General features: G+C 39.8%; 1 protein-coding gene across 5 annotated transcripts in view; it reads right to left on the bottom strand.

Moving 5' to 3' along the window:
* GRTP1 (growth hormone regulated TBC protein 1) overlaps window positions 1-24045 on the bottom strand; it is a 78219-nt gene that overhangs the window by 22182 nt on the left and 31992 nt on the right. For all 5 annotated transcript variants that reach the window (XM_019484971.2, XM_059721056.1, XM_019484972.2 and 2 more), the window contains 3 exons: window positions 20049-20207; window positions 12563-12687; window positions 8873-8969 (listed from right to left, as the gene is read on the bottom strand). In XM_019484971.2, the coding sequence (XP_019340516.1) occupies window positions 8873-8969; window positions 12563-12687; window positions 20049-20207 (381 nt within the window). The remainder of the gene's footprint in view (window positions 1-8872; window positions 8970-12562; window positions 12688-20048; window positions 20208-24045) is intronic.

Below are 24045 nucleotides of genomic sequence, written 5' to 3'. Positions count from 1 at the left end.
AAGCACTGACCAAATTCAATGCCATGAGTTGAAGGTTAATGTAGAGTTGCTTTTCTCACCACTCAGAAGATGACATGTACTCTCCAACAATGCTTCCCCTCCCCTTTCTATTACTGTAATTCTGCATTTCTATTTCTCTCTCAAATTGCCAACAAATCTGCTTTTATTTAATCTAAACTGAAACAGAATTTCACTTCAATATTGTGGGAAAGTCTTACTTTCTGGTCCTCTCATAACAAATAAAATTCCAACTTACCAGGGAAACAAGCAAATGTGAACAAGGACAAGGTGAGACAAAAGGCTGTGTTACAGGACTGGAAGGACCCACGGAAGACTTGGAGAGTACCAGTCAAGGTATAGAAGGACTATGTTGTATTAATGAAAGCCTGACATAGGAAGACACATTTGGGCACCTAAGGCTTTGGCTGTGTCTATACCATGTCAAGGAATACAGCAACCCTTAGCTGGTTACCCAAATGGTTCCAATTTGCAGTGCTGACTGGACCTTAAACACATGTCATGCCAGGCCAAATGCCAAGGACATTGGCATTTTAAAAACCTTGTCTAACTTCAGAAACACAAAGTCATCTCAGGTTAAAATATGTATTATATAAAACTCTTGACACCTCTACCATGGTACCTGGAACAGGCCAACCAAATATCCAAGATATTCCCTTTTACTACTGAGATTTTCAGTAACTGAATTTTACATAGTAAGCACAGAGAGCACAGAACTAGCAAAAGTTAAAGCAGAAAAATATTCATTGTTGATCTCCCACAGTCTAGGTCTTCAGAATCCTCTGGCAATTCAGAGTTAGAAGTAATAAGCATTTCAGGATGATCAGAGTTTCCAAATATATTCACATGAACCCCCAGATTCCACCTTCACTTTAACATGACACAAACATGTTTAACTCTTAGATAAAAATAACTGGCTTCTAATGTTAAAAAAAAAAGAAAAAAATGAAAAAGATTTCTTTAAATGCTGGCAGCTGAAGGCCAATAGTAAAATATACCAGGTACTTGTATCTTGAAATCCAGATTATCTGGCTAAACATGTCTGTCTCCCTGGATGGGAGCACATTTAAGAGAGCTAATCAGAATTACTGTCATCTCATATGTAGAATCAATTCTCCAAAGAGGAGAGAGACAACTCTGCCAACAGATAGTCATGGAGCTGAATGCAATGGGCACATGCAGCAACCCAACAGTTCATGATTTGCAGGTTCTGTGCCTGTGGCGATAGCCACAAAGCTGGTTTAACTTGTAGTGAAATCTTATGTATGCTGTCCTACAGGTTCTCCAACAGCTGAATTCAGTCTAACCTTTCCCAAGTGTTTTTCCTATCCAGCTTAATGAGATGCTCCACTTCCCATAGAAGATTCTACTTCCCTCTCCAGAAACAGATTTTAAAACACACTTATCCCAGGTGTAGGGATTTCAGAATTCACTGTCCAAACAGTAAAACAAATTTACTAAAAAGGAGGAAGTAAGAGTGTATTAACTGCAGTTCCAAAAGAAGTGAGCCAGACATGATTATTATTTTATCATATCTACAAGATTGCCCAGTGCTTCATAGCTGACAACTCCCTTGAAGTGTTTGTCATCTAGGTGACGGACCTGAAAGGACATTATGACGCTAGGAAGAAGAGAGGCAAGGAAAACACAGGTCATGGAGAAGCAAATTATCCAGTTACTCGGGTTAGGCATACATGCCAAACACTATGCTTCATCTCATATCCTCACTCACCCAATAACCAAGCCTGCTATGACTGTTTCATAGCTTCAGAAAGAAAGATGGTATCTTTAGGAAAACAAGAAGCAAATGCAATCAGATGTCTAGAAATTTCAGGCCCTTGCCTTTAACTAGCAGCAGTTCAGCTCACTGAAGCTACTGGTGCCTTATATCACATTTTCTGTGATATAAACCAGCCATAGGGTTTAATGGGGGGGGAAAACAAAAATCAATGAAATATCTATAACTTTATTGTTTTTTTGTCTCATTTTGACAAAACCTGCAAGGATGGTAGCCTCTCCTGAGAGCATGAAACCTGCCAAGTTTCAAGAAAATCGGTGAAGGGGTTTGGGGGAACTGTACCCCAAATCCTTGAAAGCCAAACTCATGTCACAGCTGTGTGTTACACCACGGGGGGTGGGGGAGGGAGGGTGAAAACTGCAGCGTTGGTGGCCCCTGAGAGGCCACAGAGCCTGCCAAGTTTCAAGAAGATCGGTGCAGCAGTTTGGGGGGGGGGGGGGGGGGGGGGGAACTGCCCCTCAAGCTCTGGACAAGCAAAACTCGTGACATGGGTGACCCTGTGTGTGTTAAGGCACAGCGGGGTGACAGCTGCAGGGATGGTGACCCCTGCTGCAGCCACGACAGCTGCCAGCTGTCAAGGAGAGCGGTGCAGGGGGGTTCTGGGGCCCTGCACCCCTAGCTGCTGATGGACAAAACTGGTGCCATGGGTGCTTGTGGGACTGACTGTCTCTGGAGCAGTTGATTGTCTGTATCAATTCTTTCTTCTCCTTAGCCTGGTTTTGTAGGTGCTAATTGATGGCAATTAACTGGCTACATTAGCGCTGGCCCCTGAGTGAATTATGATTGATTGGTAACTGGTAACACAGTAGCTTAGCAGCCAGGCCTGCAGTAGTGTCTGCCACGCCCCAAGACCAACACAGTCAGTCCCACAAGCACCCATGGCACCAGTTTTGTCTGTCAGCAGCTAGGGGCACAGGGTCCCAGAACCCCCCTGCACTGATCTCCTCGACAGCTAGCAGGCATCATGGCTGCAGCAGGGGCCACCATCCCTGCAGCTGTCACCCCGCTGTGCCTTAACACACGCAGTGTCACCCATGTCACGAGTTTTGCTTGTCCACAGCTTGAGGGGCAGTTCCCCCCCAAACCCCTACACCAAACTTCTTGAAACTTGACAGGCTTTGTGGCCTCAGTAAGAGCTACCAGCCCTGCAGTATTCACCCCTCTGTGTTGTAACACATAGACGTGACAGGAGTTTTGCTTTAAAGAATTTGGGGTGCAGTTCCCCCAAACCCCTGCACCGATCTCCTTGAAACTTGGCAGGCTTTGTGGCCTCAGCACAGGCTACCACTTCTGCAGTTTTCACCCCCCTAGGTTGTAATACATAGATGTGACAGGAGTTTTGCTTTAAAAGATTTGGGGTGCTGTTTCTCCCAAACCTCTGCACTGATCTTATTGAAACTTGTCAGGATTCATGTTCTCTGCAGATTCTACCATCCCTGCAGAATTCATCTAAATTGGACAAAACACAACAAAGTTACAGATATTTTATTGTTTCCCCATTTTACCCTATGGCCGGATCTCCGAGGCAGCTCAGAGGCGCTTCGGAAGCTCTGAACCGTTTCGGAAAGCCAAACGAGGCCAGTGTTTCCACCTGGACATGCTGCTTCAGACCCTGAAGTGTCCAAAGCTTCTCTGGATCCGAAGCTCTGTTGAAAGCCTCACACAGCCCTAATTTTTAATTGCTGATGAGCAAACAGGAAGAAGCTAATATTGAAAAAGGGAACTACCAGGATGAAGGAAGGTGACTAGCTGAGTTCTCATAGATCAGTCATGGGACTGATCTTGCTTAATCAACACAAAAATTGGAAGATACAACTGACACTTGCTTGATGACAAAATTGGGGAATGTCACCAATACAAAGGAGGATGAGAATGATATGCAATAAGAAATGAATGACCTTGAGTACTGGAATAGTAGAAACAGGATGAAATCCAATAGCAGAAAGGGAAAGGTCATGTATTTGGGGACATACAGCAGAAACTCCTGTCAATAAGTTGGTAACTCATCAGCAGGGATCCTGGTTTTCTCCAATTAAAAAAAAAATAAATCCCCAATATTCGGATAAGTAACCCCAAATCCACTTTTTTCCATGATTAAAATTTTAATCACGGAAAAAAGTGGATTTGGGGTTACTTTTTTTAATTTAAAAAATGGAGATTTTTTTAAATCAGAGAAAACAAGGATCCCTGCTCATCAGATGGAAGTGACAGAGGATGTAGACCTGGGTATATAAATCAGTCACAGGATGACTATGAGCCTCCCATGTGATGCAGCCAGCAAAAAAGGCAAACATAATCCTTGGATGCATCAGGAAAAGTACTTTCCAGTGGGAACAGGTAAACATGAATCCATTTGTACAAGGCACTAGTGAGACCTCACAGAGAGCAATATACAGTTCTGGTCACCTACAAATCAAGACAAATTAATTCAAATCAGGAACTGATGCAGAAATGAGCTACTAGGATGGTCAGGGGAATCATACCAGTGGAAACTAAAAGAATTCAGTTTGTTTAGTCTAGCAAAATAAAGACTGAGTGGGAGTGGTCCCCCCAAACACACATGGGGATATATCAATTCTTTTCTTCTTTTTCTCAGGTGTTTAAGATAAAAGATATTGATACAAGCACAAATTAGTATAAAATGGCTATGTATAAATTAGAGACTTTCTAACCATCAAAAAAATTAGATCCTAGAACAATTTCTAAGTAAGAGTGAAGTTACACATTACACTTAGGCCATACTAAGGGCACTTAAAATATGAGCTTCTGCAACTCGTGCTAAGTGCCCTCTGATCATCTCAAAGTTATACCACTTCAGACAAGGGTTAACTCTGGACTGTCCTACCTAGCTTGTGTTAGGGTAACTGCATTCTGCTCCACAGAGCTAAAATGAGCAATTTACTGTCCTCCAGCATCCCAGGATGCACTGCTCCCAGCCCTCCCATCCCTGCCCAGAACAGGCATACAGCCCTAGCTCCTAGCCAATCCCCTGCTTGCCAGCTTTCTGTGCAAGCAATGGTATTAACCCTTAACGTGTGACTGCTCACAGCACATTCTAACTTTAACATTGCTTAGCATTCCACAGATTTAATACAGCTTAAGTGTAACATGTAACTTCACCCTAAGATTATTTCTAATATAGTTTTAAGATGCAGTGTGATCAGTGTTTGAAAGGGATTATATAACATTATGGAGAGGGCAGTCTCACCCAATGTATGAAAAGAGATGTGCCAGCTGACTGAGCCATCAAGAGCTGACAGCCAGTAAGATGCAACCACACTGGCACGCACTCACTTCAAACCATGGCGGCCAGCACTAGTCCTGAAATACACGTGATGTTTCTTTACTTCTTTGACAATGAATTGAAGCAATGCATATTCCAAATCAACTGAGGGGGAATAATCATGTTTCCACAGAAAAGCTCTAAGACACTTATCATACTTTGGTACAGCTATCCCAGTTATTCTGCTCATTATGCAAACTCCCTCAAAATGGGGCACACACCAGTGTAGTGCAAAACAACCATCTTGGAGGTCACAAAAAGAAGTTTCACCAATGACAAACACTCTTCGCAGAAAGTCCCATGTTAATACAAAAGATACTAAAAAGACAAGAAAAGGCTCATAGTAAGATCTCAGAGAGTATACACCCATGTCTGAATATATATTTCCTTAAATACTGTATTTAAGGAGATCTGCCATGCTGTCTTTCATAGTATGAGTTTCTATAAAAATCAGTGCTGCTACTAGCATTAGATAAAAAATAATCAATGTAAATAATGACTAGGAAAATGAAATGAGTGCCTTTTCTTATTTAGGCAGACAAGGTTCCTTGGGTGAATCTGATATCTTTTATTAGACCAACCCAAATGGTTGGAGAATAGTTATTAAGCAAGCTTTCAAGTTCAAAAACCCTTCGTCAGGCTAAGGAAGTTTCAGCAGTTGGTGTGTGCTCTTCCTGGATGGAATGAAAAGTAAAGAAGCCAGTGGCTGGGCTGGTATGCATACAAGACAGGTAAGTCAGTGAAAATGTAGATTGAGGAGTCAATGGGTGAGACACAGGCCGGGGGGGGGGAGGGAGAGAGAGAGAAGGGGGATGAAAGTGGAGAGATACCTGGGGAGTCAGATGTCAGGCAGGTTATAATGTGTCAGAAATCCAATGTCTATATTTAGTCCATGATTTTTAGTATCCAGGAGGTTGATGAAGTGAAGTTCATAGGCTTGTCTCTGGGAAGTGTTTTGTAGGTTTCCTTGGAGGATCAGGACTGAGAGATTGGAGAGAGAGTGGTTTTCTTGTGAGAAATGTGCCCCCACAGGTAACTGGGTATTTCTGTCTTTGATAGATTTCCAGTGTGCGTTCATTCTGGTGCGCAGTTGTTGTTTGGTCTCTCCTACGTATTTTCCATCAGGGCATTTGGTGCATTGGATGAGGTATATTACATTTCTGGAGGTGCAGCTGTAAGATCCTGGGATGTTGATGGCTCTGTTGTGGGGTGTAGTAATAGTGGGGGTGGTGGAGATGTGTTGGCAGGTTTTGCATTTCTTGTCATGGCACGGTCTGGATCCGTTCTGTGTGTTCTGGGATTGAGGAAATGTGCTTCTGGTGATGAGGTTAGCAAGGTTCAGTGCTTGTTTAAAGGCTAGGATGGGTGGCTCTGGGAAGATCTTTTTAAGAATAGGGCCTCTTTCTAGTATGGGTTGCAATTGTTTGAGGATTTTCCATACAGGTTCAAGGAAGGGGTGATATGTCATAACCAGCGGTGTGCAATTTGTGGGGGGTTTTCTTCTGTACTGCAGCAGTTCTTCACGTGATATCCAGGTGGCTCTTTCAAACGTTCACTCTATCTTTCTGAACGAGTGTCCTTGTTGGGTGAAAGCCTTTTTAAAATTGGTGAGGTGGCAATCCCAGTTGTTCTCTTCAGTGCAAATGCGGTGGTATCTGAGGGCTTGGCTGTATATCACAGCTTTTTTGGTGTGTTTAGGGTGATTGCTGGTTCTGTGCAGATATGTATGTTGGTCTGTGGGTTTCTTGTATAACGTGGTCTGTATTTTATCATTCTGGATACTGATTATCGTGTCTAAAAAGGAGATGCTGGTGCTGGAGTATTCTAGAGAAAGTTGGATGGAGGGATGGTGACTGTTGAATTTCTGATGGAACTCAATCAGAGATTGTAGGTTTTCAGTCCAAATGATGAAGATGTCATCGATATATCTTAAGTATAGCAAGGGTTTGATGGTGCAGTTCTTGAGGAAGTCTTCTTCCAGGTGGCTCATAAAAAGGTTGGCATACTATGGGGCCATTTTAGTGCCCACAGCTGTTCCCATCATCTGGAGGAAGTGTTGATTATTAAAAGTGAAATTGTTGTGTGTGAGGATGAAGTATATAAAGTCAGTAATATCTTGGGTCTGTATTCTGAGTTGTAATCTTGTTCCTGTAGATATGTAAGGCAGGCTTGGATGCCATCCTGGTGTGGGATGTTGGTGTATAGGCTGGTAACATCCATGGTGGCTAGGAGTGTGTTGCTGGGAAGGTGGTCTATGTTTTTAAGTTTCCGTAGAAAGTCTGTAGTGTCTTGTACAAAACTTGCTCTGTGGGTGACAAGCAGCTTTAGGATTGATTCAACGAAACCTGATATTTCCTCAGTTAGGGTCCCATGGTTGGGTATGATAGGTCTGCCAGGGTTCCCTTGTTTGTGGATTTTAGGGAGCATGTAAAAAGTTCCCAGGTTAGGTAATGGGGGGATTAAGGTCTGTAGTTTTTCTTGTAGTCTTGATAGAAATGTTTTGATGGTATTGTTGAGTTTTTTTGGTGAAAAGGGGAGTAGGATCTTCTTGTAGTTCTTTGTAGTAGGTGGTGTCAGAGAGCTGTCTGTTGGGTTCCTTTATGTAGTCTTCACGGTTTAGGATGACTATGGCTCCTCCTTTATCTGCTGGTTTTATTACTATTTGGTGGTTAGATCTTAGAGATTCTATGGCCTTTTTCTCTGGTAGAGAGAGGTTGTTATGGTGGCATGTGTTGCTAATTATTTCATTGTTCATTCTTTTCCTGAAGCAGTCAATGTAGCGGTCAAGATTAGGGTTTCATCCACTGTGAGGTGTCCAATCCGATGTTTTTTGGGGCTTTTTGGTGTTGATCTTTTCCTGATTTAGGTATTTTCTTATTTAGATATTTTCAAGGTTTTGGAGGATCCTGGTGGATATGAGCACGAGGCTTTACAGGGTCCCAATGAAAAGAAATTACATCAAAGACTGATCCAGAGTCTTCTGAATCTCAGAGACCTATGAATCTATCCCAGCCTCCCCACAGTATCCCGGATAAAAACTAACCCATTCAAAACTTTAAAACAGAAATATCATGGGAAACACTGATACTTCCAGCAGGGGCATACGCTTTTTTTTTTTTTTTTTTTTTTAGCCACATAAGAATGGAATCCCAAAACTATTTTTCTGTCACAGCGTGGAAGAAGCCAGAAATATACCAACTTAACCATCTCTATCCAAACACAACACTTACTGTAGTCCTTTCCCAACAAATGCTGCCACGTTTCAGTCCATCAAAAGCTAGTATGTTATGTACCTGCTATCACAATGCTCACGTAGCAACAAAATTCATGCTTTCCTTCACATTGAGACCAATCACTTCATTTCTTCAAATGAAGGGGCAAAGGGGAAACTGCAAAGTCCCAGATATTCTCTTCAGCCCTGACCTCCAATACAACACTGATGTATTGGAGTAATATGCCAGGGTAGGAATAAGTGAAAAGCAAGAACCACACAGCAAATCAACACAGTTTTATACCGTCTAACCAGATTTCAATTTCGTGCTGCTTTCCTGCCCGAAGAGGGGAGTCTTAATTTAATTAAAAGGGACCAATTCTATCCTGACTTACATCCTGTACCTCCCCAATTGAAATTTAGGCAGAATTAGGCCATTAGAAAGGAGTCAACCAGCATAATATGATCACCACAAATTTCTAAAACTGAAGATGAAGGCTAAGGGGGAATAAAAACACCAAACACTAACATTCAGAAAACAAAATAAGAACCTTTTGCATACCAGGTAATATTCTTCCAATGAGAGCATCTAACAACCAGAAGGACTCCTCTTCATTCTTTGTAATAAGAATCAAGTATCCAGCTACGAAATTCATGCCCTGAAATAAAAAAAAGCTTCTATGACTTCTCCACCTACTTCCAGTTTTTAGTCTCATTTCATGATATCATACGTGAATGTCAAAGTACTTAGCAAACAAAAATAACAAAAGTAGAGAAAAAATGTTGCCAGCATGTTCCTTGAAAGCTACAACAGGCTAGATTATTACAATTCACAATATGGATAGTACAGAGTAAATCTAATGAATAAAATTCTACGGACTGATTAGGCTGCTACTACAGAATGAAAATTAAACATTAAATTATTCACCAAACCCACACAGAAATAAATTATAAATAAACATGAAGAAATTAAAACACTTTATAGACTACTTTTTACTTTAAAAAACAACCCTTTTCTTAGAGACTATTAAGTGACCTCGAACACTCACTCACACAGACCATTCTGTGCCCTATTGGTTTCCAAAGTCACAGGATTTTTTTTAAAGCCTATTTTTCTCAAAATAAACAAGATGGAATCTAAATAGCATATGTGAAGGAGGGTGCACAGGGGCCATCTCTGATGTACATGATTACAATATTAAAAAAGCAAACATAAAAATGTCTTCCGGTATTTGTGGGCTATGAAGGCAGGTGTCAGGTCACGCATGTTTGACTCTGGTCTTCGGAATACTCTCAAGTTTCATCCTTTTCTTTTGTCTTCTCCTGGCCCTCTTTCCCCCTGAACTCACCTCTCCTCCACTGTTATCTATGGTGACAGGCAAAACATTTGCACTCTAAGTAGTGCCAGTTACAGTACAAGCAAGAAGAGCACTGCCAAAACTAAAATACTGTGAGGATTTTGGAAACCAAAAGTTCCTGAGTTGGAATCCAGTTTCTTGATTTCAACAGGCTTTGATTTTAAACTTTTAGAAGCTGCTGAAGTTGCCTGGATCCGTCTTGCGCTTGCCCTTCTGCTTGTGAAGACAGCTATTCTGCTCCCTGAGGCCCGTTAGCTTGATAACTGCATCCATGGTGACAGGAGAGTATTTGGCACTTGATGTGGCAGGCACAAAAGACTACTCTACAGAAAATATTAATGGAACCAAGAATCCCACTTGCCGTATGCACCAGTGCAAGCATTCCCCACAATAACAGTATAGAAGGCAATGCAGGGTCAGACTAACTCTTGGGCCAGCAAGCTTAATGGTAACTAGTAAGCATCACAAACACACAAGCATTATGAAAGCTTTTCTTTAAAGGGCCTATTTTTAGTAAACACTATAAAACACTAAATTTACACCAAAAATTGCATGCATTTTTCCTATGGCCATTTGTCTTGATGCAGTACTTCATTAGCACAATAGAGGATTTTTTCCAAAGTATACACTTATTTCAGATGAGTATTTCACAGCAAGCTACAGCCTTTGGTTATGCCCTATTTATACACCTACAATGAACAGCACTCTCTTTTTTGGCAACAGGAAAGGGGCAAAAAGGAATTTTTTGCTCCCTTCTTTACTTATTTGTTTCATTCTCCAGATTATACATGTACATAATGCAACATTCAAACACATAGATGGAGTTTGATGAGTAAAACCTCCATCATACCAGAATTGACCAGGAGAAATAGAATGGTATTTCTGTGCAGAGACAGAATAGTTTCAAAGTTGCATGCATTTCTTCATACATCTGTCTGTCTGCTTTGCTCCAACTTGGGGTTTGATGCTACAAGTACCTAGATCATTCGCAGAAGTGGACCCTTTGATTTTTATTCATATTTATACATATATTCATAGATGTATGGATTGGAAGGGGACCTTAGCAGATCATCAAGTCCAACCCCCTGCCCTGGGCAGGAAAAAGTGCCTGGGTCAGACAACCCCAGCCAGGTGCATGTCTAGCCCTAGTTACTCCAATGGGTGCCCTGGTAAACAGAGCATCTCCTATTCTTTGCTGTCCCCCCCCAATGAATTTGTAGGTGACCACCAGATCACCTCTCAGCCTTCTTTTGTGGAGGCTGAACAGATCCAGTGCCCTTAATCTCTCCTCATAGGGTTTTGCCTACAGGTCCCTAACCATACGAGTGTCCCTCCTCTGAACCCTCTCAAGGTTGTCCACATCTGTCTTGAAGTGTGATGCCCAAAATGTTTTGTTTTTATAACCAATCTGTCTCTGCCATGGGTACAAAAGTACATTCAGATATTATTATAATAAAGAATTCAACAAAACATAATAATAATAATAATATAACTATACTATATCAAATGTATACTTGTATATTATACATATCATTATAAAATGTATACCTATATATTATATAATTATATTATTATAATGAAGATGTCAACAAAACATATCTGCATGCACTTTGGTCTCTTTGGATAAAGTATTACTTATTGGAACAACAAGGACTTTCAGCTCCTGCATTTCAAATTACCATGTACTGAATTAGCATCTCAGTGGTATGCCAAACACATCAAGCCAAACAGTAAATCAGATTACAGTGACTTACATAGGGGTTTAAAAAAAAAAACAGTATCAGTTTTCTTCTAGTAGCATGTCATTCAAAAAGCATAGCTTATATTCTTATAATTGAGGATGGTTAGTTTACACTATTCCCCTTCTTGACAAGCACAAAGCAAATGTAAGTGTACAGCTATAATGCAATACAGAATATGGAAGAAGCAGGGGAGCTTTAAAAAATGACTGAACAGGGAACAGATTTTTACACTTGTGCGAGTCACGGTTCCTCTCTCACCTACAAAGATAGTATGGAAGATGGCCTCCAAAACAAGTGTTACCGTTTGTGTTTTACCTTCAAGCTTTTATGAACCAGGTATTTAACATCCTGCATCCTTCACAGGAACCACTAAGAACTGTGGAGCCTTTTCAGACCACCACCTAAAAGTTATGGCATTGGATTCCAATAATTCTTTCTATAGCTACTCCTTGCATAACGTCATAGTTACATTCTTGAAAAATGTGACTTTAAGCAAAACGATGTTAAGTGAATCCAGTTACATCACAGTAGTTACCTACTAGTAAGCAGCGGCCAAACAATGTTATACTCAAACATTTCACAACTTTAAACAAGTATTTTCTCTAATAGATCAGACATAATAATGAAACAATGTTAACTGGGACAACGTTAAGTCAGGAGTACCAGTATTTCTTTCACATATTTATTTCTTCTACTACAGTGTCATAAGTTAAAACTAAAAAAATAAAGCCCTAAACATCCATTTTGGGTTACTTAGATAATATATATATATATATAGTATCATCCTATAGCCTGTACTTAAGAAGATCTTGTCCAGGAAAAAAAAAAAAAGGCAAATGAAACCCAGTAATTCTCTTGTAAATGCCAAGTACACCCTTAAAAAAGCATTTATGCCTTAATACTTGACAATAACGTAGCAAAGAATGCTACTGTTTTAAGTCTGGATTTCAGTTAGTATGTAAGTGCACACTACTACCTGAACTAACATAAAATACCAACATAAAACGAGCCAGTAAGGTATCCTTTGCAATAGTTCATGTATCCACCTTGAACCTGCACCTACAACCTTGCCACACGAAGTTACTATTTAAAATTTGGAAAAAAGAAATGATTTGCCAATGTAAGGAAGCAATATTTTAAACAATTACATACCTGGCAGTATCCCACTGCTTTATTATGGTGCCCATATGCTACTAACACATTGTACAGTGTCTGCTGTAAACAGGGATCAGCAGTTTTGCGGAATTGTATGTTATCTGGAAATGTTCTGTTCATGTCTAGGGGAAAGAAAAGGACCACATTAAAGCAGGTTGTCACATCTCCACCCCCATTTCTCCTCACCCACATAAATCTTAACTTTGTAAGAGGTACAACTGAAATCTGACTATGGGTTTACAGAACAAGCGTTTGATGAAAGAGATTAGCAAAACACAACCTCAGCACTGTTTTGGCTCAATGGTCATCTTCCTTCAAGGAGGATCCATTCCTAGAAAGACTAATCTCTCTAGAGAATGGATGTCTTACAGTATCAAGCAGGACTAAAGATAGAGGCCAATCTATGAGAAAAATCCCAGAAACAAATTGGCTATATTTTAACTAACCATCTCTAACAAATCTAAACTAATATACTGTATACCAAATTTATCTAATGTGATAGTAAAGCAGTAGCTGCAATTCTAAAGAGAGATTCTTACAAGATAATTTAACTTGGATCAAACTGGTCTTCATTTCATTTAGGTAAAAAGATCAGTCCTACACCACTATTTTGCTTTTGTTGCATTTTTGCTTTTTAAAAATTCAACCTTAAATTATTTCTATGATTGCACTATTTCAAGTTAATGCTGTTGTAGCCATGACAGTCCAGGGAATGAGAGTAGCAATACCTTTTATTTGACCAGTCATATAGGTTGGAGAGATGTTACCAGTTATATCTCACATATAGCATTTCAAGCACACATTCCTTAAACATCAAGTAAAGTTTGGACCAAAGTTTAATTTTTAGAAAATATGCTTATACTAAAGGCGATGGTGGAGGGAAAATCCATTTAAATTAAAAAAGGTCAGGGAAATCTTTTTAACACGTGTTTCTACCACAGGGCTTGTCACATATTGGTAGTTCATAAGACAGTAAGTATCTATAAACTGCTTAAATAGAAAAATAAATAGGGTAGTCTACTACTACTTAAACTTGCTGCATATAAACAGTTAACAAGTAGCATAAATAGAGAAATGTGAAATTTTAAAACTTCTCAGGATTATTTATGAAGATCACAAATACAGATGAATTTATAAGTATAAGTTTTGGTAGGAGTGATGTTGTAGCCAGGATGCACATTGTTTAACTACACACATTATAAGTAAGGGTTGTCAATTTGTTAACAAACCTTTATTGATGTCTAGCCCACTGGTTTTTAAACTGATATTACTTCTAACCAATTTATTTACAAACTAATGACTCACTTGAATTTCTAATGGCTTACTTGAATTTTCATAAGTATCCCACTTTTTAAAAATTCCAGCCATTCTAGAAGGTCCTAAGTTGAATACCTAAAATCACTAGTCGCTTTAGAAAATATGGACGTAACAGCAGCTAGATTTAAATTAAAACACTATGAACAAAAGCAAACTCACTTCTATGGTAATTTCAAATTAGGTAACTATGCCCAAGATACTTAAATAATCAGCATAACAGGTCAAGTGTTGCACACAGCTATGCACAACTTTTGTATGTCCTAGAAGCTAGGAGATACCTGCTCTTTTCTGTTCTTCCAGTTTAAAGGAAACAGCTTGTTATGACTTCCCTGACAAAAACTTGAGTTGTGACCAGTTATGAGGAGGAAAACCTCTGAAAATCATGGTTTCTGTTGGAAATCACAGGACAAATTCATTGCTCTAATCATCACTTTTTCTTTTTAAAAAGAGATGAAATCAGCTTGAGTGAAGGACAGCGGCAGAGCAATGTTTTCCATTCACCTCCCACCAGAATCTAAAAAGCAAGAACAATAGCCCTTAACTGCCTTGTGAGACAGTCAGATAATCCTGAGCAATGTAAACTTTTGTTTCTCTCAATACAAATAGCAGCGTAGCTTTAGTACAATCAACATCCGTTATTTACTGTATGGAAGTTTCAGGAAAGATTAGAGTTAACATTTCAGTTATGGCCCTTCCCTTCAGCTCTACAGATGAAAAAAACAACTTTACACAGCAAAAGTTGACCTAAAGAAACTTATCTTTAATTATGGAGCCTTCCTGAGGTTGTAAAATTAAAGTGTTGACTCTAATTTTATTCTCTCTTGGTAAAATACAACTTTACACTGGATTTTAAGATTTTATGAAGGGTTTTCAGATATGCTTATATTTTGTAACAATGCTTCATTCTGATTACATCATTCTGGGACAAAGGACATTTACACTATTACAAAGTGAGGTAGTTAACCATATTAATCTGAAGTCAGGCAGAAGGCAGGGCCGGGTGGCACTTCAGAGTACAGCAGTGATTCTCAACCAGAGTGCCACAGCACACTGGGATGCCTTGATATCCTTTTAAGAGTAAGATGGGGTGCTATACAATACTAGGTATGAAAACACCTACACGATTCACAAGATAAACCAGGAAGTTTCAAACAGGAATCTGTAAGGTCAAAAACGTTCTGACCTGTTGTGATTTTTCTGATGTCTAGGCAACAGAAGAGATGCTCTACTATTTTCCCATAGTCATAGAATCATAGAAAGTTAGGGTTGGAAAGAACCTGAGGAGGTCATCTGGTCCAACCCCTGCTCAAAGCAGGACCAGCCCCAACTAGATCATCCCAGCCAAGGCTTTGTCTAGCCGGGTTTTGAAAACCCCCAAGGATGGAGCGTCCACCACCTCTCTGGGTAGCCTGTTCCAGTGTTTTACTACCCTCCTAGTGAGCAAATTCTTCCTAATATCTAATCTAAACTTCCCTTGTTGCAACTTGAGACCATTGCTCCTTGTTCTGTCATCTGCCACCACTGAGAACAGTCTAGCTCCATCCTCTTTCAGACCCCGCTTCAGGTAGTTGAAGGCTGCTATTAAGTCTACTCTTAGTCTCCTCTTCTCTACACTGAAACCCAGTTCCCCAGGTCTTTCCTCATAATTCATTTCCCCCAGCCCCCTCATCCTTTTTGTTGCCCTCTGATGGACTCTCTCCAATTTGTCCACATCTTTTTTGTAGTGGGAGACTCAAAACTGAACACAGTACTCCAGACATGGCCTCATCAGTACTAAATAAAGGAGAATAATTACTGCCCTTGACCTACTGGCAACACTCCTAACAATGTAGCTCAGTATGCCATTAGCCTTCTTGGCAACAAGGGCACACTCCTGGCTCATATTAATCTTATTGTCCATTGTAACCCCCAGGTCCTTTTCTGCAGAGCTGCTGCCCAGCCAGTCAGCCCCCAGCCTGCAGTGGTGCATGGGATTGTTCCATCCTAAGTGCAAGACTTCGTGTTTGTCCTTGTTGAAACTCATGAGATGCCTTTTGGCCCAATCCTCCAATTTGTCTAGGTCACTCTGAATCCTAGCCCTACCCTCCAGCATATCTGCTACTTTCCCCAGTTGGTGTCATCTGCAAATTTGCTGAAGGTGCACTCTATGCCATCTTCCAGGTCATTAGTGAAGACAGTGAACAAAACCAGCCCCAGTCAAGAAAGGAGTGAAAAGTAAAGAGCTAGCATTTTCTGAGGGGTGCCCAAGTCCAATCGGGGGGAGTCCTGTGTCTAAAAAGGTTGAGAAGTACTGGATTTTACTAACTGATGAAAGAGGCCAGGGGTTGGCAACCTTGTGCCACTACAAGACACTGGGAATAGAAAATACAGATGCTAGGACCCTGGGGGCACCTCCTCTGGCACAGCAGGAAAACTGAACAGTGGCAGATAATAGGAACCTGATGATGCCTCCTCTACTGCTTTAGCTGGCACATTCTGCTGATTCCCTGAGCTGCTGCAGCCCAAATTCTGTTTGCAAGCCATAGGTTGCCAGGTCTTTGAGCTGCCAGCTTACAGTGTTACAAAGAAGCTCAGAAAGGAACCAGGGTGAAAACACCTAGAAGTGTGCACAGAATATTCCTCCTCTTGCTAAAAGAGGCCTGAACCATTAACTATGACAGAGTGCCATGCATTTTAGAAAAAAGGTTAAAAAACTTTACATATGGTGAGTGTGTGGGAGGGGGAAAACCCACTTTCCATTTACTTCAATTCTTTTTTAAATATTTTCAGATAGGAATCCAGTAATCAATTGTTCAAAAAAGAGTGATTACAGCATGACAATAAGAATTAGGACAAATTTGATAGGGCAAAGGCAGCAAGTGAAACAGCATGGTATTTTATACTGACTGCTTAGTCCCAATCCTTCAATGAGCTCTACATGGACATGCCTGTGGTTATGCAGAGGTCCACTTTAACAGAGGAACATGTGACAGAGTGAGAAAAAGAGGAGGAGGGCCATTCTAGGAGGGGGCAAATACTCCATCTACAGTTAAAAAATAATAATTGTGAGTTATTAACAGGAGATGACAGTGTCATGCAACTAACTGAACTAAGTTAGCTAAATAATTTCTTTCCTCTTGAGGTTACTTCTATGCATCAATTTTATTTAATAGAGCCATTTATGTGTTTCTTTCTTCTTTGTCATCATCACAATTTTTGATATCTTGGGTAGTAATGAATATTTAGTTAAAGAATCAAGTAATATAAAGGTGATAAAAAGTTTTTTAAGAGGAGAATAAAACTTCTAAAAAAGTTATTTTTGCAACAAAAGTTTTAAAGAAAAAGAACACAGAGCAAAACAAAAATATCTACACAGGCTTCTATGCTGACATCAGGGATTTCGGTAGTCTAACACGCCTGTAGTCAACTCTCTATCAAACTCTCCTACCCTTTTTCTTCTTATCATAATATCCAGGCTCTTCCCACTTCCAGAAATAACTCCTTGTATCGAACTGTACCAGATATACAGCTTAACAACAGAAAAAGGTCAGAGAACTAACATGACAAGTTCTATGCTGCTCTGCTCAGGCATGCAGCTTTTGGTTGCTCCTTTTATTCCCCGATTCCTGCATTTGTAGATTGTCTATTTTATCTATAAGTTCTTCTAAGCATACAGCCTCTTTTAACACATCTCCATAGTTATACCCCCACTGCACACAAAGATAATAAAATAATAAAAGCCATTCTATTTCTTCCCCCATAACTCCTAAGTCTGCTACTTAAAAGTATTCCAAATAATGAGTGGTATCCTCAAAATCATTATTTCTTCATTGTTGGTTTGTAAAGTAAGTTTATGGTTCTCCTACTTTGTGTCCTATTAATGTTTTGCACCTTAATGGCTCAAATTTGCAAGTTTGTTTTGCAACCACGAGGACTAGAAACATCCTTAAAATGATAAAGTGCTGATTCTTATCATCCCCATGGCCTGAGTAGTTCGGGCTCTACGACAGATACCAAACACTGCAAGATGCACCCTAAACCCAGAAGTACTGGTAACACTATTCTCCTCACCCTCTTATGACTGCGTTCTCTCTAGCTAATTTCCCAAATAGGGAATAATGCTAATATTCTTTTTAACCTTTTGAAGTGTATTTCTATTTTGATGGTAAAATATTCACTACCTCCAGTCAAATGACCACTGAATTACTTAAGTAATAGTTTCCTTAAACTATTATGAATTAATATACAAAGACTCTGCTACTGCAAACTGATCCATGTGGGTGGATCCTTTATGCAGCAGGATGTTCCAAGATACCATGAAAAAAAAGAAAGAAGCTAGTTGATCCAAAAGTTGAATGCTGGCTGAATTATTCTTATTTTGCAATTTGTGGACAGAACCTGTATCTGGTATAAGCAGGTACAGCCAGGGACAGATCCAGAGTGGATGTAGTGCTCCCTCCCCTTCATACTCCTATACTGAAAAAGCAGAATAGGATTTGGATTTTTGAGGTTAAAAAAATAATATTAAAGTATTAATTACAAGATTACAGTAATAATTAAAACAGGATGCATGTTCTTTAACCTATGTCCTTTTACATTCTCAATATAGGCATGTCTTAAAATTCAAATTAGATGTTATTACTTTTGAAGTTTAAAGCATAATGTTTTACAATAAAACACATTTTTGTTTTTTTCCCATAGAAGCAACCTTTGTAGTTGCAGTAATGATTAAGAATTAACTGGAGAATTCTGCTTTTTCTTTCCTGTTTTATTGGCATTATTTATAACACCTTAGCACTTACCAATCTATGGGATATAACTGTCAGAAGATTTGGGGAGGTTTTCCAAAACAAGTATTAGCAAGATTCTGGGTTGTTTGTTTATTTATTTAACAACCTACCACAACATTACAAATCTTCAGCACAAAGCTGGAACATACCAAATGGCTGCAAATAAAATCAAGTATCACCCTGCAGTGAAATGACAATCATTCAACACCAAATATGCTTGTAAAAAGTAGATCAGAACAGAAATAGTTTTACTGACTACAAGTTGCATGCATCTCAATTTGTACATATTTTCTTTTACCAGCTCTCAAATGCTTGAGCTACCCTTTATTTTCTAACTCCTCTGACCTCCCATTTACTGTTTTCTCTTACAATATCTTATTCTCCCCAAGTCACCATCCACTGGATCCCTAGAATTCTTATTGCTCCCTGTGACTCCCTTGTGTTACCCCATCCCTCCTACTATATTTTTCGCGTCCACCTACAATGTTTTATTTCACAGAATGCCCTTCCCAAATAATCACTTACTGCAATCCCTGGTTTTACTGCCAAATATTACAGAGGAAATACAGTCCAGGAGCTGGCCTCTGGGAGAGGACTGGGTTTGTTTGTTTGTTTTCTTTTAAGCCACTGGTGAGATTGACAGTCAGTCATGTTTGGTGTTCCCTCTACACTCGTAAACTGCCACTCTGCTGCTTTCATTTCAGCATGGAGAACTAGAGTCAGAGGATTTCTGGCCTGGCTCTCCTTTCTGAAACTTATTTTCCCAAAAATGTCTAACTGAGGTATGTGATCCCAAACTCCCACAAGTTATTATAGCAACCAATTGGCTTTGAACAAATATTTGAAAACAAAATTACTTTACTGAGGACAAGGTTTTGTTGTTGTTGTTTTGGGGGTTGTTTTGAAAGTTTTAGGTAACTGCCCAATTATAAAATAAAATCTGGCATGGACATAATTTAAAGCACCTGATCAGGAGTGAGGGCAAGAGGGCACGAAGGATGGGGGGGAAAAAAAAAAAAAAAAGAGACAGTCAGCCAGCAAAGAGCTCCTAGACTTGTTATCTTAATGAACGAGTCCTAGAACTATACTGACATTGAGGATGATGGTGCACAAGAAAGTAATGGAATTATGCCAATGGAATTTCAAAAAATTCTGTCATTAACCATTTGACCACTATGAAGACATCACTGGTTTCAGAAATACTGCATAGTATAATCAAGAAAGTTCAATATACTCCTCCCTCCTTCTACTCATCCATTTACCATTGGAAAGAGCTATAATTCAGCAGTTACATATTACTAAGCCACTACTCACCATTTACAGAAACACAGGTTTACTGTGACATCTTATACAACCAATAACTAAGTATCATTAATACATATAGACATTATAACAACCTGTTCTGATCGCTTCCAAGAGCTTGTAATTTTTCTCTCCCTCAAGTAGTTTATGATAGTATCCAGGGTTTTGTTCCATGTTGGCCTGGGCTCCACTTACAACCATCCAGATCAGTGCGCGGTGTTCATTGGGAATACCTTTCCTGATATATCTCTTCACTGGAAAGCAACAAACCAGAAGTTATTTTCAGTACCTTTATCAAAAAAAAAACAAAAACTTTTTGGGAGACAGTCAGAAGGAAATCGAGATCTTCTAGTATACCTCAAATTGAGAACCTTCATTAATTTCAGTGTTACCATGTCCATAAAGGAGGCCAAAACCCAGGAGACACATTTAGAGTTATTTACTGAGTATGCAGCAAATTCCACTGACAAAAAATACTCTCAGAATAAAAGAAGTTCCTATGCAAACAGAACTGAAAGCATCAAACATTCCTCAAAAGACCTTCATGAGCCGCTGATAATGATTACTAGTACCTCCACAGAATTGTCATAGCACTGGCCAAATTCCTACTGGTTTAGCGTGTGCATATTACAACAAGAACAAATTACTGTTAAAAGCACACTGCCCCTACATTAGGATGATAGCATTTCCCCTTCTTTTTATTACAAAGTTTTCTTGGATGCATGTTTGAAAAATGTTCCCACTAGCCTTTGTCCTTTTTTATTAATTATGGAGTTGGCCCTTTTTAACTCAGTATTTTCCCCTTTCCAAAATTTCTAATGGAGCTTGACACTCCACGGTATTTTGTTTGTATGGGATATGCACTAACCTCACTGGGGAGATTAGCGTAACTTTTAAATTACGGCTTAAAGGTTAGCTGCCAGTGCTGCAGAATTCGGCAGCATAAAAAGAATGAGTCCAATGTGTGCTATTCAGTCCCTTAGGACTTGCGGCTGTTGTCTGAAGGAGTCTCTTTATTCACGAGTCAAAAAAAGGAGAACGAAACGACTGATTTTCATCATGACAGTTAGGGACCCATTATTTTTTTTTTCTACCCAGAGAGACTTATGATGTTAATTTATGTCAAGTTGTAGAATTAAACTGTGTGACCATATCCTTTTAATATCGCTTCTCTGAGTCCTGGATACAAGACTGCAGGAAGAGGTATTATCCTAATACCAGCTAAAGTAATTGCCTCCCAGGAAAGATATGTGAATAATCACAAATGCCTGCTGCTCTAAGGTAGTATCCCTAGCATACTGTTACCCCTTTTAAGCCATTAACTGAAAGTTTGGGGTCTCACAGGTTGTTCCAGTAAGAAGGAGAAATTGGTGAAGTCAGGTATTTCACTGATGCAACTCTATTTTCAAAGAATGTACTATGTCCCATTTCTCCCCACAACAACAGGAATCAAACAAGAGACAATGGACATAACAGGGGAATTTTTACTGTGGCATTAGTATGAAAAGTATTTCACATTATTCCCCAAGCCATATGCATGCAAAAGTTTCTAGCACAATTTAAAACCATACATTAAGCACAGGCCAGCTGGCCAATAAAGGAGAGGGGGAAAAATGAAGCTCAAATATTGGCAACAGTTGAGCTAGTAACAATCTACCATCTACTCTTCCAGTTACTCTGCATTACTCAAGAGCTGTTTCACAGTAGGACCATTCTAGAATATGGCCATGTGAACAATTTGCCATGAGGTAACCAGGGTAGAAACTTTACAGTGTGTCAACTATTCGCAGAAACTGTTTGCATGCACACTCCTGCCCTTATAGCAAGAGGGGGTAAGCTACCTTCCACTTTCCACAAAGTAACAGCATGTCCACAAACAGACATTGTACATCAGTCTTTCTGCAATTAATTCACACCCTAGCTTACTTAGAAGCATCTTTTTGTTAGCACAGTTGCACATCACCAACCCCAACAAGACATGAACTGTTTCACCAATGGCACAGCCTCTATATTTGTTCTAGTCCCGAGGAAACTGCTCACCTGCATGTCAGCTCATGTTCCACCTTGCCACTCATCTAATCTCCTTAGTGCTTTCTTTCCCCCACCTGATTTCCTTTCCACCATCCAAAAGGAGAACTACTTTCAATTAACCCTTCAGGAATGCCTGGCCCTTCAGTGGAATCTGCTGGCTAGGACAGATCTTGCTTGTTCTGTTCTAATGGGCAATTCGTATTCAAACCATAATAAAACCCTGTCCCCTGCATCTTCCCCAAGGGTCATTGGAGCCCAGCTAGGAACCCAACAGTATCCTATACACCATTATGTTGCATCTGGGTCAGTGCTATATAGGGTCACTCATGGGTTTATCCAACTTAGTGCTTTCACCTTCTAACTTCTGAATCATGGAACCAAGCCAGATCACTTCTTTAAAAAGTTCTCATGTGACCTCACATCTTTAAAAAGTTCTCATTTGACATCAGCATCTTAATACTATCAGGTGCTATCCTCATATTTTCCCCACTGGAAGCATAAGCTTTTCCAAGTTTGTATTATAAGGTTTCTACAATCCAAATCTTACTGGGCCTCCCCAGGAATAAAGGGTGTTTGAAGAGGTCATTAGCTTGCCCAAACATAAGAAGCATTAGGTTATGCTTTCTACTTTTTAAGCTAGCAAAAAATACATGATAAAATGGTTCCAGTTCCTTTGATAATATTCTACAAGGGTAGAGAGCTGAATTCCTAGTCCAACAAACCTTTCCACCATTCAAGCGGATCATGGATGTGCCATCATAGTGCATTTTTGTGGATTTAAAACCTCTCAGGCTGTTGAAAGCTTCTGAATTAAAAGTTATGTCCTTGACCTGGAAACCCGAGTCTGGTGAAGAATGCATATATTAGAACCTCTGCGACTGTCATAGGTTCTTTCTTGGAGAAGCTTCAGGTCAGTCCTTCATGAACAGCAATGTGATCATCTTGTGCACCCTTAAGATATTGCTCCATAGAGGCTCTCTTAATCTTAGGCAGCACCAGTCCAAATATTGGACTTTCTACATCCTGCCTAGTTTACCTACACTCTGCCTGCATGTCCTTCCTTAGGTTGGCTAAGTTTCTTGAAATATCCAACTGTTGTTTTATAAAGTATGACAGCTGCAAAACATCTCCCCCTCCGAATGTATCTGTTCCTATCACACCCGTTTCCTCCTCCCAACACTTAAATATTACACATTTAAAACTACAAGCTTTCCAGTTGGGACATCCTGAGGGAACACTATGTATGTGGGTAGCACTTGGTATACTTAGCCAATTATTTTTCAGTTATTCAATTCAAATGTCAGGTTCTTTTCTTTGGAAAATTGTAACTTCTTCAGGAGTCCTTTCCTACATGCGTGCATTGTTCCAGTGGATCAAGATCTTCTTCAAGTTATGAGTATGTAGTCAGTACTTAGTTTAGAAGTATTGTCTCTCAGCTTTCTAGTGGGTTGACATTCCCAGAGCTTGGGCCAACTGTGGCACTGGCTCTTTTGCTCCTGCTTTTTGGTGTTTTTTTCCCTATTGCTCAAAACGCACAGACATACACAACTCCACTAACTCAGGTCAGTCTCCATATTTGCTATATCAGTACCTGGAACCACCCCCCATGACAGTTTCTGTTACAGTTTGCCATGAAGATCTGCATTTTGGGCAGTGGCCTCTATTTGCTTTAGATTTTATTAATCAAAAGGGCAATTAACCACTTCTTCATTTAGGCTAAGCAAAAAAGCAGCTCTCATACCCACCAGTTTCAGCTGGAGAAACACTATAGATACACATCTATATTACCTGGGTTTCAGAGACTAGTCCCACTTAGGCCAGGAGGCACCTATATATGGATGAACCTATGAATGCCCCTGTATTCATACTGCCCAAGTTGGAAGATTATTTGGATTAAGTGCAACTAATGTAATGCTTTTTCCTTAAAGGTTTATTCTAAAACTATTCAGCCTTTTGCAGCTGGTCTCCTGCTAGCAAGACCATGGATTCTGAAAACCTACCCAGCCTTACACACAAATGCAGGAAGCCCAGATAATACTTTGACATTGGTCACTAGTACAA

Source organism: Alligator mississippiensis, chromosome 1, assembly GCF_030867095.1.
Source record: "Alligator mississippiensis isolate rAllMis1 chromosome 1, rAllMis1, whole genome shotgun sequence".
NCBI classification, from domain to species: Eukaryota; Metazoa; Chordata; order Crocodylia; family Alligatoridae; genus Alligator; species Alligator mississippiensis.
Note: the sequence above shows the minus strand (reverse complement) of the source record. Positions and strands in the feature narration are given on the sequence as shown.